The 17,045-nt window shown below is 38.2% G+C and overlaps 1 protein-coding gene across 1 annotated transcript in view; it reads left to right on the top strand.

The window, feature by feature from the left end:
• Window positions 1–17,045, top strand: part of PCNX2 (pecanex 2) — a 156,485-nt gene that overhangs the window by 68,115 nt on the left and 71,325 nt on the right. The window contains exons 17-21 of the mRNA XM_025895643.2: window positions 1,569–1,665; window positions 8,282–8,374; window positions 8,875–9,025; window positions 12,422–12,563; window positions 16,030–16,207. Of these exons, the coding sequence (XP_025751428.2) occupies window positions 1,569–1,665; window positions 8,282–8,374; window positions 8,875–9,025; window positions 12,422–12,563; window positions 16,030–16,207 (661 nt within the window). The remainder of the gene's footprint in view (window positions 1–1,568; window positions 1,666–8,281; window positions 8,375–8,874; window positions 9,026–12,421; window positions 12,564–16,029; window positions 16,208–17,045) is intronic.

Raw genomic sequence — 17,045 nt, 5'->3', positions numbered from 1 at the left:
CTGCTTCACAGACAGCTTGGTTTTATCCTAGAACAGTGCAGAGGACCTATGAGGAAACCCACAGATTCTCTCTGATTCATGAGGTGTGTTGTATGTGTCTTGAGGTGAGTTGGACTTAGTGATCCGTGTGGGTCCCTTCCAACTCAGAATATTTTGTGATTCTGTGACTACCTGTGATTTCTGAGGCTCTGAAGTGCATGAAAATTTGTAGTAGGCATATAGTCAGTGCAATAGGCATTTGTAGTCAGTGCAGTAGGATGCACAATTCTGTAATGCAGGAGAAAGGAAGGGGAAGTGGAGGGCTTTTTAGGGCATTCAGTATTTTATTTGAGTAGAGAAACTTGGGAAAAGGAGAACAACAGTGATGAGGAAGGAAAGGATATGGAGCAATAGTAGGAAATTGGAATCCCAGTAAGTCTTACTGAAGAGTTGAGAAATTCTTTCTGTACCATCCAAAAGATTCAGGGAATCTGATATTTATACATTACTAGGTTTTGGTGTGATAAAGCAACAAGAATTGCTTGCATCTATTGCCATTAACTTTACCCAAAGCCTACTGTGTCTGGCACTGATGTCAAGTAGATCTGGATCAGGTGTGAACTTTGTGTGAACTGGATCAACAGTTCATTGACTATTGCGGTGTGGAACTTGGGTACGAAAGGAGGTGAAGCTGTGTGCTGTATTAGGGATATTTCTTTGCTTTGGAGTAAAATATTCACAGGTAAATTGCAAATCAGCATGGAATTGAGAACTCTTTCAATTTTGAGATAATTTAAATGTATTCTTTTCTCCCATTCCCCAGGAAGGACACACCAATTCATTAACTTCTTTAATGAAAGAGAAACTTGTCTTCCTTGAAACTTTTTTTTAAGGAAGTAATCTTAAACAATCAAATCCATTTTAACTTGTAAATCTAGCTACTAATTTTATAACATTCTTCATGAAATCTTCAACAGCTAAAATGGTTGATAAAAATCTTAAAATTAAGAATATGTGTACATCAGCATCAAATGTTTATTGTGCAATCATAAAAATGTACAATCCTTAAAAAGAAGAGATTTAAGATTTTTTTTTAAACAGCTCTGAACTTATTTAAAGGAGGTTAAGGAGACTGGAAACAGTATTTAAGGGATGGCCTGTGGCGTAAACTTCAAGATGAAGGAGGAGGTAGCACATAAATCTTGAAGAGAGGATTAATATACAGTTTGTACAGAAATAGTTTCCTTGGCCTTTTTAACGTGGGTCTAAAGGGCTCTCATTTCAGTTTCAAATTAGCTGAAACATTAATAAAAGGCATAAATGGAACAGAACCCTCTCTGCTTACTCCTCTATGTGACTGAGACACATTGATTGGGCTGCTGAGACTCCTTGACTTTTTGATGCGGAATTTCTACCCTAATCACAGGTAGAGCTGGTTTCTGTCAGTCTCTGGCTATACAGAGATAAAATAGCTAATACCTACATGAGGAAGGAAATCTGAGGCTGTTCTTCCTCTTCTACCCTCCAGGAATATTTGTATCTGTTAGGCATGTTCAGGAGTATCCTAACTAGGATTTTTTTTTAAACAGGTCCCTTATTCAATGCAAATATGTCCCTCACTACCTACGCCAACGATTTGAAGATTCATCAGCAGATCCACTCCCAGAAAAAATGAGAGAATCGGTGGTAAGACTTTTTCTTTCATTACTTTCTGTTCAAAGCTCTCTTTCTCACCCATTTTGCCCACTGAGGAACCTTTTAAATAGTCTCATTTAGTACTTTAAATTACTAAAAGCACAGAAAATGGGAAGAGAAGTTCTTCTAGATCTTCTTCAAAGTGAGACCAGGAGCGAGAAGGGGGATATACACGAATTTCCTTTCTGAAGGGCTCCTTTGAAGGGCTCTGCAACATTGATTCTTTAATACAATTGATGGGACATGCACTCAGAGCTTGGGGAATGGTACATCTCTTGTCCTGGTACTCGGAGAGCTAATGCAGGTTCTGTGCTTGGAGTTGCAGTCTGCCAATCTGATGTGTACAAGGTAGGCTGGATTGTTCAACAAATGTTCAAAAAGGTGAGCAGTCCTGCCAAACTCCCTGTCTGCATTGGAGAGGAACAGGATTTAGTCCACAGAATTGTATTTAAAACAGCTCTTATTCTTTATTTTTCTATTACTAGAGCTTGACCTGGTTTTCAGGAGTGCCTTTTTCTGTGCCAGGAAGTACCCTTGACTGTGTCCTCTTCACCCCAGCCAAGCCAGGTGGAGCATGCTGTCAGACTTGGCATCCAGAGATGAAATAAGCATATAAAATTGGACTAGTATGGGAAAGGGAAGTACATGCCTGGTGCCAAGCACTGCCATCTCATCACCTCTTCTTTGCTTGGCAGGGTGTTTATTTACTACTGTCTGGCACATAGTTCTAAGTTTGTGTCAGCTTATTTCCCACCTCAGCATAAATATCTGAAGTGACCCATCTTCCTTTTTGTGTCTTTTTATATTAAAAAAAAAAGTTTACTGTTAGCCAGGGGAGGTTGATGTTATAAGGAGTTCATGTGGGAAGATCATCAAGTTTCCAGTAATGTTAAGGGGTGTTTGACATTCTTAGAGTCATATGAACTGTCCTGCTTCCTGGCTGTCAGACAGCCCTTCCTCCTGACCACATCCCAACCACCTGCATCCAAGCATTTGCAGTCTAGGAGTTACTCCTAAACTTCTGAATTCTTGCAAAAGCAAGGAGCATTCAGAAAGTGTCTCTGGAAAGACAGACTGCCTTTTTTGACTCGTGGACATGTCCCAAGAGTCCATAGTGCCTAGTGTGGTAGCTGGCCTGGCTTCCAGATGTCACTTCAAAGGGATGCATCTCTCCTGTACATCTCAAATCATTCCATAAGCATTTTATAAAGTATTACACAGACTACATTCAGTGTATGAGTTGATGCTGCACTACCAATGTTTTCTACTTTTCTTTGCTAAGCTGCTACTTAGATTGTCGTTTTTGCCATGTGTGATGTTATTTTAAACTGCTTACTCTAATAAGGCCCACCTGAGATTAAGTGATATGGCTATTTTTTGCTGCTTGTATTAAGCTACAGTTCCTTGCAAACTAAACTGTTTGCAACAGGATGACACTAGAATATGAATGTCTATCTAGTAACAGAGTAAACATAAAATATTTATGTTAAATATTTGCTGTATTCTGTGATATTTCTGGTGTGTGGGTTATTGCCATGGTTCATGGACATTCCATTCCTGTACATAGGGACTATATAGCAGATGTAATGGAAAGCTTCCTGTTCCCCTGTAGTTCTGTCTTTTGCTGATAGTGCCTTTCTAGGAGTGGTACGGAGTCTGATCTCATCTGTTCTGCAGATGGAGCCCAATCAGAGGACTGCAACAGTAACTGCAGCTGTCCACTTAACTGGTTTCATTGCACAGTGCAGAGGGAAACCTTGAGCAAGGCTTCAATATATTGAAAAAAATAGTCAAAAGAATGACCAAATTTGCATCTAAGATCCTTCCTGTATTTTCGGAATGGACTCATACTTCAGACTCTCGAACTATTTTTGTGTCAGTGGTGTGGATTGTTGTCTTGTACTAACACAGTTCAGCTGCACTTGGACCCTTGGACCACTGGGGTGTAAGATGCAGAAGCATAGGGAGGACTGCAGTGGGATTTACCAGACATAGAACTTCAGTTCATCACTTTACAACATCTTGTTCCTGTCATGTTTTGCCACACTTTTTTTAGCATTAATTAAGTGGGATTCCTGGCACCTTTTGCTTTCCAGGATGTGCCTGGTTTAGGGAATTGGCACTTTTCTGCTCTGTACATTTGATATGCCATGCTGCTGCTACTGCTGTTAGGAAGAGGCTGCTTTCCTTCAGTGTTGCTGGAGCTTGCCAGTTCTTTGTCTTCTTTTTTCTTTTCCTTCTGTCTGGGCTTCCTTCAATATCTATAAAAACAGTAAGTAAAAGTGTTTGCTTGTTATGTCAATTAGCAGTGTTAGTTCCCCCACACTGGGAGACCTCCTAAAGAAGGAGAGGGCAATTTCTGATTAATGTGGGTTCCTTGCCTAACCCTTCTGTTATCTGGTACCTCTGTCTCAGTTAAACACTAACCAGTTTGCCAGGAGATTCCCCCTGCTATCTCGCAGTGCAGTGCTAGTAGAGCAAGTAGGGAAGAATTAAGGCAGGAGAAAATGCATGTGCATCAGGTTTGAGGAGCACAATTAAGCCATAGTCTCTGCTGACTTGCTTCGGCAATAGCGGTCGTGTTTAGGATGTAGGAGTCAGCTGACTCTTCAAAGGCAATTTTAAGTAATTTCCAGAACTTTTGCAAGGGGATCATCAAACAGTTCAGAAGCTGGGTGAAACAATATGTCAGTATTTGGAGATTTCATGATGGTAGTTCAGGTTTTCTTGAGGTGTTTCTCTGCGAGAAGGGTATTCCTAACCCCCTGTCAGTGGCAAGAGATGGCAGGATGCAACACAACAGCCAGCCTTGTTTTGGTCTACATACAGATGTAGGGTCTATGTAACATGCCATTTAAATAAAACCCATTTTAATCAGAAAGTCTGAAACATACAGAACCAAATCACCTCCCCAAGGAGCTGAAAGCAAAGAAGGTTAATATTGATAATTAATGTGTTGTATTCTGCAGTGGCTTTGTGTTAATGTTAGGAATAATAAATACAGCATCTCCAATGTTTAGTTACATGACCTTTACTCTTTTCCTTTGCTTGAATAGCTGTGTAAGAATTGCCAGTTTTGGAAGCCTGAATTATAAAGCAGCTGTGATGGATAATTGACCATTCAACTTTGAGAATGGAGCTTCCTACCATTATAATTAATTTCTGTAGGCATCCACATGGCTGATTACTAGATTGAGCAGTGGCCTGAGGGTGATAATGTGTTACATTAAAACTCAAGCATCCTTCCTGGTCTTTAGTGCAAACATTTAGATAGTTAATAAAAGGATTTGTACAATGCTCCAAAAACATAATTGAAAATAGTGGTTGGATGTGCTGATCTTAAACATCTTTTCGAACACAAACAATTTTATGATTTTGTGATAATAATTACAACCAAAAAAAAAAGTGCCACTAATAATTTCTGCTTATGAAATCTCTGAGGCTTCAAATGTAGCAGTGTTGATTTGGGGGTTATTTCTTTCCTAAAGTGTAAAATGGAGAAAAAAAGACAACCTGCTTTTAATCCAAGCTATAACAGTCATTATCTCTCACTGCAGAGATTTAAACTGTGAAAATAGAGCTTAATTTTTCCATTTTAGACCAATTGCAGTGATGGACTCAAACATCATGTTGTAGGGTTATTCAGTATTCAGCTCCTAAGTTGAATGCCTTGGGAATGGCATCCAAAATTCTGCTTTAGACAGTTGGGTCTAAAGGCAAGATAGAGAACAGAGTTACATCCAGTGTAGGCGCATGCTTTGCAGGAGCCAACTGCCTTCCACAGGAAGGGTGGAAGCCACAGATCCACCCACAGCAGGGTGTAGGTGGATGCCCAAGTTTTTCTCCTGGAAGGTAGCTGTGTGCCCCTCAACCAGAGAGATCACTGCCCAGGGTCAGCCATTTCCTAGAGGGCACTGGCCACTATGCAATGACACAAAACAAAAGGAACCACTGCTCAGATTTTTTTAGAAGGAAAAAACCATGAATTTTGTGAGAAGTTTGAAAGCCTTGGCCACATCAAGAAGGAGCTCCTGTGGGGACCGTTGTGCAAGTCAGCAGCTGAGCAGTACATTTATATTTTGAAGCAATTCAGTGCAAGGGCAAAAGGACAAACCTGGGCACATATGATACTTTCAACACTTTCGATATTGCCAGAATTGGAATGCAATTGTCAAATTTGGGTTTGAATATCTGAATAATAATAATAATAATAATGTCCTTAAAAACATTTTCTGTATGGGATTGTTAATGTGTTAAAAGCAATGAGAGCACTATAAAAAGGACAGTTACAAAATGAAATATGGAAAAGGTGGGAAATACAAGTCCTGTGCAATATAATCTGTGTAATTAATTCTCTTTCAAATGTAATGTTTGAAAATATTCTCTTTGGTGATCTAGCACGGAATGGAAAGTTAGGATGCTGCTTCTCCCCAAAATGTCCATTGTTATCACCTCTGCTGATTTTACAGCTAAATTCTTAATATTTGATGTCGTTCTTAAAACAGCAGCTTTTTCAGTCACGTGATTGTGAGAGAAATCAGTAATTTTAATAGTAATCCTTTCTGATTGTACAGAAATATGTGAATATGATTGGAGTGTGTTTGTTGTTCTTATAAGCTTGTTTTAGTCTGTTGAGTAGTTGGATTCAGCTGTGCAGAAAATGATACTTGATCAAGACTTTTCATACTATGTATTCACCAAAGGGCTGAAATGGTACCATATAAATTTAACACAACTTAACTTTCTCAGATGCCAGATTTTAGAAGCTAAATATCTGCAGTAATCTTTAAAAATATTTGGAAAGGTTAAAAAATAACTTCCAATGGTAATAATTTCCTTATTAATTTTTATCAGGACCGTGTTTTTTCAGTACTGCTCCACATACTAAAACCATTTGAGTTAGAGATGGATACACAACTTGCTAGTGAGAGGTTTTAACTGAATGGAGAGGATTTGTGGGGACAGGCAGGGATCACAGTTTTGTTCAGGGAAGAGAAGGCTTTTCCTGTGAGCTCCCTTATGTTGTGGTTTTGCTGTTGAATGTGACAGCCAAGAAGCAAGGAGCAAGGCTATCAGAGGTAGTTTTTGAAAAGATGGTCAGGAAGAGTTATGAAGACCTAACTCTGCTCCTCCACCTTCCTCATGGACTATGGCATGTAGTCCACGTAGCGCACAGAGCTGTCTGGAGAAGGCAAAGCTCTGAGAGCAGAGGGAGCACTTTTCTTTTGGAGTTGCATACATACTCCTGAGAGCCTGGGAAGGCGAAGGACAATGGTGGTGGCTTGAGATTTCAGCTAAATCGGATTGGAGTTTCCTGGGACAAAACGAAAGTACTTCTTGAGCCTGAAGGCTTTTTAGTCCTGCTGCGTTTCAAAGGGCTGCTGCAGTAAGTGGAAGTGCTGACGCTGGTGACCTTTTACTAAGAAGAATCTTTCATAACAGGGAGTGATAGGCAGCCTAAATATAGTGGTTGCTACCAGCTTCCCCTGTAATTCGCAACCCTTCTGTTGTTCACTTGTTCTGCTTGCTTTCTTTTTATCTCCCTTATTCATGGATTTGCCTTCCTATCATTATTTTAGATTTCTTTCTTTTTCTCTGATGAGATACATGAACCTACCTAGACTGCAGCACCATGAAATCAGATGAGCTTCTAATTCCAGCAAAACTGTTGCTTTTCACATGTTGTTTCTAGATGTTTTTGAATTAAAGCATAAGTCAGTTTCTAAACCAAGAGCTATAGATTGTTACTCATTTTGTAATTTAGCAGCAGTATTGAGTTCTGAACCTAAATGCCCTTCTGATAAATCTGAGACAAGATTTTCATTTACTCACAAAAACATTTGGGTGACCTCTGAAGTACAATTCAGAAGACCACACAGATTGCAAACTATCTTGTTTATTTGTTTACTGAGAATGACATTTTAATCACAAGAAAAATGGGCTGTAAAGACAATGATATTTTCCAATCTTTAGAAACAAGATTACTCCTACCCTAGTTATAGATCTTTACATAAAGGCAGACGTGTCCTTTCATTATCGTTCACTGACACTAGAAAAAGACCTTGCCTAAAATCCATAAAATCTTCCTGAAATTTGACTTTCAATACAGAAAATCAGAGAATGGGACATGTCACTTTAGAACATAGAAAATGTATTAACATTGTGTCTTGGAAGACATTACAGAAAAGCGTGACTCATTTTGATAATGGAAGAGAAAGGAAATTTGAAGGAATCTTAATACTTGCAAATAGGAAATGGAACCAGAATTTTCATTTCCAAATATAAAAAAGTCATAATGTAAAAGAGTTATATTCCTTAAGAAGAGTTGGTATTAAAATGTATTGCTTTCATTTCTTCAGTATTATAACTTCGTTATTTAAAAATATAGTGCAAAATTAGGCGTGAAGAATTAAAATGTGATTACTTCAACAAACCTTGAGTGTGAAGAAATAATTTTCCAAAGCAGAGTGGAGAAAATACTTTTTTATTAGGGAGTACTGATTAGCCTTATCACAATGCAGAGTGTAAGTAATTGAGAACTGAGTAATTTACTTTGGTTAAAATAGTATCGGCTTACTAATTTTGTATAAAATAATTATTTTCACAGAAAGAAATCTTGAAATCGGATCTCATTGTTTGCACAGCGGCTGCTGTTCTGTCATTTGCTGTCAGTGCCAGTACTGTATTTCTATCATTAAGGGTGTGTATCTGTCTTTCTTTTTTTCCCTTAAGGTATATTATCTTTTTTATGCAAAATCAGAGGGTGCTTAACTGGAAAGAATAGAGCTTGTGGGAAGATAAGTTAGTGAAAATGTATTTACTGGTCATTATAACATTATTATATATGTGCAAGACTGTTAGTTTATGGATATTTGTATTAATTTCAGTATTACTTACTTAATGTCTTTCCTCTGCGTGTCCACAGCTCTTAAGATATGGAACCCAGGGGACAGAATGAACAAGCCTGATCTTTTGCCTTTTTTTCCTTCAGTCATGGAGGAAAAAATTGGTTAACTGTGTGTGCAAAATACATATCTAAAAATCCATATTCACTTGTGAAGTCAGAGTTTGAACACAGGAATAAATACTAACTGTACAAAAATACAATCATGGAAACTGTTAAAAATGTTTAAAATGTATATATAAAAATGTTGTTTGCAAATTATAACTATGTTTCATTTTCTTTCTGCTTTGGCCCAGCCATTTCTCAGCATTGTCCTGTTTGCTTTGGCATGGACCGTGGGATTTGTAACACATTACCTACTTCCTCAGCTTCGCAAGCATCACCCCTGGCTGTGGATCTCCCATCCCATACTTAAAAGCAAAGAACACCAGCAGCGGGAAGTGAGAGGTTTGTAATAAAGTCTTTTCTAAACAATGGTGCAATGACTTTCAGCTTGTCTGGGTTTGCAGGAAAAAAAAATCCGGAAGGAAAAAAGCAGGGAGAATAAACTATGATTTTACTTTTGAATAGCATACATAGCCAATCGTTTTCATTTTTTTCACCCAATCGCCAACAGGTCTGTGACCCTGTAGGAGTTGTCTTCTGAGACCACTGTACAGAAGGGCTGAGGCTGGGCAGACATCTCTGGATACTGTCTAGTCCAACACCCTTGCTCAGAGCAGGGTCAGCTAGAGCAGGTTGCTCAGGGCCGTGTCCATTTTTTAGTATTATCAAGCATGGAGACTCCACAACCTTTCTGGACAACCTGTAATAGCATTCTATCATCCTTACACTAAGAAAGGCTGCTTTGACTTGCGGGAGTTTTTTTTAGTTTGGGATATTTTTTTGTTTTAGTGCCCCATCAGGCATTAATAAGATGCTCCCTGATGCTTTTCTTCTCCAGGCTAAGCAGTCCCAGCTCTCTCAGTCTCTCCATCTATGTCAAATGCTCCTGTCCCTTAATCATTTTACCAGCCCTTGTGATCTTTCATGAACCACTGTCTGATCTGCTTTTTCTTTTTGCATTGCAGTACTGTTACTTGCTGTGTTGCTTAATATGTTACAATTCATCTCTTGGCATTTTGTGTAATTTAAAAACATAAAAGATTGACAAAATTGAGGCAGATTTTTTTTCTACTTTCTGTCATACCAGCAAGCGTAGTGCAACTTAGAGTTCTGTTTCCAATTGTAACACTTCTAGAGAAACATTACAGCTGAAAGAAATGGTGACATTTTCTTTAAAATTTGTTCTTGCTGTTGTCTGCTAGCTTCAGTGGGTAGTGCCCTGATACATGCAAGTATCAGTCAATATTTTAGGATGTCGAGATCTGATTTCCTGATACAGTTATTTCTGCAAGCAGGCAGTGTGCTTTGAGAAGCACAGCTTTCCCTCTCTGCCCCAGCTCTCATCTTGCCTTTGCTACCAGCCAAAAGCTTGCTTGTCATTTCTTGATGGATCTCGTGCCTTAATAATTCTCAATATATGTTCCTGAAGTGTTTGAAGACAGCATTGTCAGAACACAGTCTGCTGAGGGGCTGTAGTCTATTCTTCAACTAGACAACAAAAGAGTTTAGATCACTCTCTGCAAAACCATACATTAAGGATTTAAATGTCTCTTATTTTAAAAAGTCATGTATTTCAAAATGATTCCTTTCCAAACTAGGATTGGGTATGAAAAAAGTACCCAAGAGACTTGATTGAAGATTGCCTTTTAACTTTTCCTCCAATACACCTAGGTAGGTGAGTGTAATAGAAATATAAATCTTTTTAAGCATCGTGCCCAACTGAAAGCAGTGTTCAGGACTTCCTGTCCATGATAACCAGTAATTCTGATAAACGCCCAAGTTTTATTGTTTGTTTCATCGCTTAATCATAAAAGACTACTGTAGGATTTCTTTGCCTTGTCCTGATTAAGTCTGTCTTCATTTGTCAGAAAACATTGTTTTCCTAAATGCGGTGACTCAGCTTTTGAAAAGGTTGAAGGTAGAGACCTGCGGGACTGATCTCCACAGATGGGTTTCCTTCTGTTTTGAGATCCAGCTGCATTTCTCATGCTACCTGCTGTGGGCAGTAGGCTTTTTTCCTTCTTTTTCAGTCCTCATTTATATATGGTCCATTCCTGCACTTTGGGGCTTAAGAATTATTACAATGTAACTGGTGTTGAGTATTTGAAAACAAGAGTAAAAAAAATATATATTTCAGTCCCTTAGGCTGCTGCAGAGGTGCAGAGGTTTTTTATCATGTTCTGAGATGAGACAGGCTGAGGAAAAGGTAATCCCTTTGATAGATATGTCTGACAGGCTGTCTTCTTTCTTTTGCCCTGTAATAAAAGTGTAGGAACTGAACTTAAATGTTCCTTGTTTGTATAGAAAGAGAAGCTTGGAAAAAGGATAGTAATATCCCATAGAGGTCAGGAGTGGACAATGAAAGGACAAGTACACAAAACAAGATGTCTGTGAGGAGCTCTTACTGCATAGACTTTAATTTTTCAGCTTTCTATTTTTTTGACAAGGGTAGTGCTATGAGGGAGACAAACTACTGCTTCCAACTAGACGAGCAACTGGTAATGACAGTTCCACAAATTTATTCCTGGCTTTGTTTATCATAGACTCTGGATGAACTGCTCAAACTTTCAGATAATCCATAGAATAGCAATTATTGAACCAGTTGTCATGATACCCATGTGAGATAACTCAGTTATTACTTGTCTTTGTTTTGCCTGGCTGCAGGAGGAAAGGCTGAGTTCAAGATGTATGAGCTTGTGGTGTAATAGATGTGTAGAAACTAGTGCAGGACTAAGCGTTTTGCTTCGTGTAGGAACTTTTAGGAGGTGGCCTTTAGGTGGTAAGAGGACAAAATATTTTTATGTTATAGCAAGAAACATATTTTTTGAAGGAAGATTTTTTGCAAAGACGTTACCCTAGCTTAAGGTATTGGCAAAGCATGACTTCAAGATGATTTGGAAGAATTGGTTTTAGATCTTTCTTTTAAAGCCTATCCAAGATACAGCTGTGCCTACAGAACATAGAAATCTGTTGATACAGCATGTCTTCTTTGCCTGTCATTGAGAAGGTGTGTATAGGAGAGTGGGATGTGTATACATAATTGTTTTCATTTCTGCAGGGATTATTGGGGATTCAGTAACTGACATGGTTATTTCTGAGTCAATAGCAAGTTCTACCTTTTTGAATTCACTGTTTTTCCAATAACCTTGTCTAGCTGAGCTCACATGAGGATAAAGACATTGTTTTTGTCTGTACACAAGTGTTTCTGCACTCAGTTCACCCATGTTCTCATAGCAGTTGAATTGCATGGAGCATTCAGTTCTTGTTTAATACTCATAATAAGAACTGTGGTATTGTGTATTGAAAAGTCTACTGCAAAAAAAGTTATTCCCTGGTGGGGAATGATGTAATCCTGGCAGATAGTTTTCACAGTTTTGGCTGTTTAAATGTTTTGGGACATATCTATGAAATATCTATGGGAAATTTCTAGCTCCTGATAATTCTTCAGTCTTTAGATCTTAAGGGGTGTTTAATTTTTGAGGTCAGTGATATTTTACAGTCTAATGAATGGTGTTTGGCCACTATAAGATGGGGAAGGAGAGGCACAGAGGTCAAATGAGGTTCCTTAGGTCATTGATCAGGTCAGTGCCAGAGCTGGAGATGACCTCTCTAGGGTCATTGCATCACTAAAAGTATGCAGTTAATATAAATATGAGCTAACTCATGTCTTCTATGGTATTGCAGTGCAAAAAATGCTCATAGTTTGATGATGATTTGTAATCTGAATTTCTATTTCAGATGCTGCTCATTTGATGTGGTTTGAAAGGCTCTATGTGTGGCTACAGTGCTTTGAGAAATACATTTTATATCCAGCTATAATACTGAATGCACTCACGATTGATGCTTTCTCAATTAGTAAATACAAGAAGCTTGGTGCACAGTAAGTAGATTGTAACTCAAAGCATGTGATTAGTAGAATATTTGGTTTCAGACTGAAGGTTGAGAAATGGAATTTGTTTTTAAATAAGCCTATAATCTTGTCGCAGTTTGCTTTCACGCGTATTAGTTCAGTATACAATAATAACTGGCTTTGCTGCAAGAAAAAAGCAAAACTACCTTAGCACACACTAAGACATGACTCCAGTGAGAGACAGTGAAATTAAAAGATTAAAGAGCTATATATAGATACATATGAAACGTCTAAATGTCAATTAAAAGCAAGACACACTATACCAGGCTGCAGGTGTTTGATGGGCATAAACTCAGTGGGGTAACTGGAATTAATCAGATGATAATGAGAAATCTAGGCTGGATATCAGGAAATGTTTCCTATCTGAGGATTTTTAACACTATGCTGTAGTTTCCCAAAGGAGTTATCAGAAGCTTCACCACAAAAGTCTTTTAAGGCAAGACTGAATAAAATATTAAACAGTGTAGAATAGTGGGTAGTCCTGCACTGAGTGTTTGAGAAAGGTAAGCATACTAGTTTTGATGAAGTCTGATGTCTCAGATATTAAGCAGAACTGGCGATGCTGACCCATGGTCTCACAGTATGATCATTGCAGACAGCCTTTTATGGTAAATATTTTAGTCAGTGACTTGCCTACTGCAGATATTCAGCGGGCTTAGTGACTGCAGTATCCCCAGTGAGCAGAGTTTCTGCAGTCCTTTTATCAGAATGACAGTGATGCAGATGATAAAACAAAGAAACAGCCTTGGAATGTTCCAGTAGCAGGAAAAACTGCTAGGAGGTGTGGGGGGACAGTTCCTCAATATTTATAATAATACAGATTCTTAATTTTAAGTATTAGATAAACAAACTTTGATAGAAAAATTGCATGTTAATGTAATTATTCGTCTCTCTTGAGGAGCAACACAGCTTTAGGAACTGCAGATAGATACATATGATACATAAGGAAAAGGTGCCCCCTGCTTTTAGGGCCTGAAACTTGGACTAGGGCATTAGTCAAATTTTCTACATATTTCTCCCAGACAACTACTTTTCCAGAGAGACTCTCACCAGTCACTCATTGATAGCCTCTCTAGTTCCCCATTGACCTTTTCCCCCTCAGGCACTTGGGAGATGCTTCAAGAGTTTAAGTGTATTGTCTAGGGTGAAACTGAGTCCACACTCATCCCTCTGTGTAGGTCTGCAAGGCTGGGAGAATTAAAAGTAATCAAAATGTCATTTGTTACTAGTTAGAAGACGTGACTGAATACATGCACAGAGCAAATATGTAGGGGTTAGGAAGGTGCTATTTTTACATAGTCTTTCCTCCAAGCTAGATCGCACTTTAAAGTTTCACCTCCCTCAAGTGTTCAGAAGGAATGAGTCAGACCCCCAGAAGTCTTGAGATTAAAGAAAGTAATTACATTTGTCTGCCTCTGATTGTTTGGCCTGTGGGGGAATACTGTGGCAGTCCTTTCCTTCCCATCCCCCTTGTGTCTGTGTGATCACCTTGGATTTAAAACTCGTGTTTTCTCCTTTTTCTTGTAACTGTGGTCTATCCACAAAGCTCCCAGTAGCCCTTCTCTTCTGATGCTCCTCTTGGATATGCTTTCCCTACAGTTGCCATCTAAATGCCACATACGAAGCATTCATCTTCAGATCCTACCTCTTTCTCAACTCTATAAGCCCATAAGGGATCCTGGATTCTCCTTGCTGCTTTCATATACAGTGTTACTGAGGGTTGTACTTTCTGTGCTTTAATGCATAAATACTGATTTCTGTTGTTGGAACATTCCTTATTATTGACCACCCAAAGATCAGATCTCATCCTGCTGTAGAAAAGGGAAGATATTGTCCCACTCTGTCCAAAAGTGTCTGAGGTGGTGTGTTTTGCATGATTTGATGTTAGTGTTTTTCTCAAATTGAATATGTTTTTAAAGAAGGTTTGTCTTGCTTTGTGATTTAAATGACTGAAATAGTTTGCTTTTAGAGGAGGCAGAACAGCTCCTTCATACCCAGGAGTTTGCTTGAGCTTTACAGGCTGATGTGCTGGTTATAGTGGGACCCATGCTGACGAGCTGAAATGCCTGCCCCTGTTACCTGCCACAGAGGTGTCAGAAATGAGCCCCTCCTTCTTGTGCTCTCCTACTTTCTCTCTGCTGGAAGTTAAAGCCCCAGGAAATGCATCTTGTGTGGCAGTATTTTTAAAGAGAGATAATGAGCAAATTGTTTTCTGTTACCTCTGAGGGCATTATTTTATAGCGTGTCATTTTTTGGTGACATTTTCTGCGTGTTAACAGGTACAGTGAGAAAAAGTCTTCCTTTTGCCTTATGATCTTTAAGTTTCCATGTGAAAATTCCTCCGTGTTGCAAAAATTTTCTTCTTTCTGAAAAATGAGAGATCCACCTGGTTCATATAGGATGCCTGGTATCACACTGAGATGGCTTCTAGTGACTTCAGAATCTATTTAGCATAGTCGCTAGGTTTTCCATTCAATCTGGGGCAAATTGAAAAGAACAGCTTTGACAAGGTGGAAGATAAGGTAAACTTGGCATTTCATTCCAACAGTGAGGTCCCAGTGATCCCTTAGAATGACCTGCACTCTAATAAAGTTGCATCTGCATTAATGGGCGATAGACAATAATGAATAAATGCCACATAAAATAAAATAAGCCTGGAAAAGCACAGGCTTATGAACCTTGCTAGAATGATGAAAACCTGTTTAGAGCTTTCTGGCCTGTCAAGTATCAGTCATGGCAACAGGTATTCTCCTGGTTCGCAGCAAGATGAAGGAGAACCTTCCATGTGCTTTGCAAATACCAAACCTGTAAGGCATTATACATTGAAGTTCCTGCATTTTACAAGATGTAGGTGCAACACGATTTCTTTTCATCTGATGAATTACTGTATAGAGTATTCAACCATTCAGTCAAGAACAATGATCATTTCAAGCACTTCACATCTATGTGTGTTGCTATCCAGAATTTTGGCAATGTGTAATGAGATTAGGAGTAAAATTATAAATTCTGTAATCAAGTGAAATTTCTTGTAAAAGAAAAAAATCGCGTTCAAGTTTTTTTTTTTCAAATTACAGTAATGTATTAATGAAAGTACCAGGATATTTCCCAAACTTAGGTTTTATTTTTAAAGGTATATAAAAATGTCTGTTCTAGATTCTTGGGGTTTGGTAGTCAGTACTACTCTTTTTAGTACAATGTTCTTTATTACAACTTACCGGTGTGTGATAATGATAAGGGAAAATCACAAAGTTGCATGTAGGTAAAATAAATGTGATGATTTCTGATATTAATCCTATGCTCTTTTAATAAATAAGTTGTGTAGATTTAGATATACATAGCAATCTAAAATACAACTGATACAGATATTTGTATTTTAGAGCTTAATAATTTATTGCTTTGTGACTTGATTAGGTTTTTCTCTCTGCCTTTCTTACAGCTGTGACATTATCCTGATAACGGTTGCCGGGATGAAACTCCTCCGCTCCTCATTCTGTAATCCTATTAATCAGTTTGTTACTTTGAGCTTTACTGTAATCTTCTTCCGATTTGACTACAGAGACATTTCAGAAAATTTCTTGCTGGATTTCTTCATGATGTCCATTGTGTTTCATAAGGCAAGTTTTATAGCTCCTGTAATGTCTTTGGTAAATATATCTTCTCTATGTTACTGTGCTGATCAAAATGTGTTAGAATTTTTTGGAAGTAATGTATGCATATATAGACACAGATTGTTGGTACTATAGAGAAAAAAATCTATTACAATGAAAACAAGGTTTTCCATTTACTTTTCATTCACGTGTTTCTCTATAAAGTTCAGAATTGTTGTTGTCAAGAGGAGAATCCTCAATGAATTGGAAAGAGCCTCTTGGGTCATTAGTGCAGGACTGCCCTCCAGATCAATCGCCTGGTGTTTTTATCTAGGTTTCCTTTGAATGCCTCTAGTGGTTGACTCAACAACTTCCTTTGGGAAATTATTCCATAATCTAATCATTCTCATGATAATAAATGTTTTCCTAATGTCAGCCTTAACATTTTTCTTTTCCTGTTTTCAGTCTGTTATCCTTGTGATGCTGCCCTTAACCTTAACCTCAGAGCTCCTTTCTGTTACATTGTTAACTCTTGAAGTGTGCTCTCTTTGAGTTTACTTAAAAAAAGAAAAAAGCCCTTTCTGCATGAATCAGATCAGATCCTGTCTTGGTTTGGAATCTGTGCTGTTTTACTGAAAGAAGCAGGTTTAACTGATACCTTGGTAAAACATGGGAAAATATTTAAGACTTGAAAGTGTTGATCCAGGGTAACTCTGGTAAGGTGTTTGGTTTTTATTGGTGTTGTTTGGTGTATTTTAGTTTTTTTGTCAGGCTTGTTTGGTTGGTTTCTCTTTCTAAAATATTCTTACTACATGTATGAGTATGACCCACTAACATCACTTATTTTCTGAGAGGAGAAAGACAT

Source organism: Manacus vitellinus, unplaced genomic scaffold (genome assembly GCF_001715985.3).
Source record: "Manacus vitellinus isolate BGI_N305 unplaced genomic scaffold, ASM171598v3 scaffold_37_pilon, whole genome shotgun sequence".
Classification (NCBI taxonomy): Eukaryota; Metazoa; Chordata; class Aves; order Passeriformes; family Pipridae; genus Manacus; species Manacus vitellinus.
Note: the sequence above shows the minus strand (reverse complement) of the source record. Positions and strands in the feature narration are given on the sequence as shown.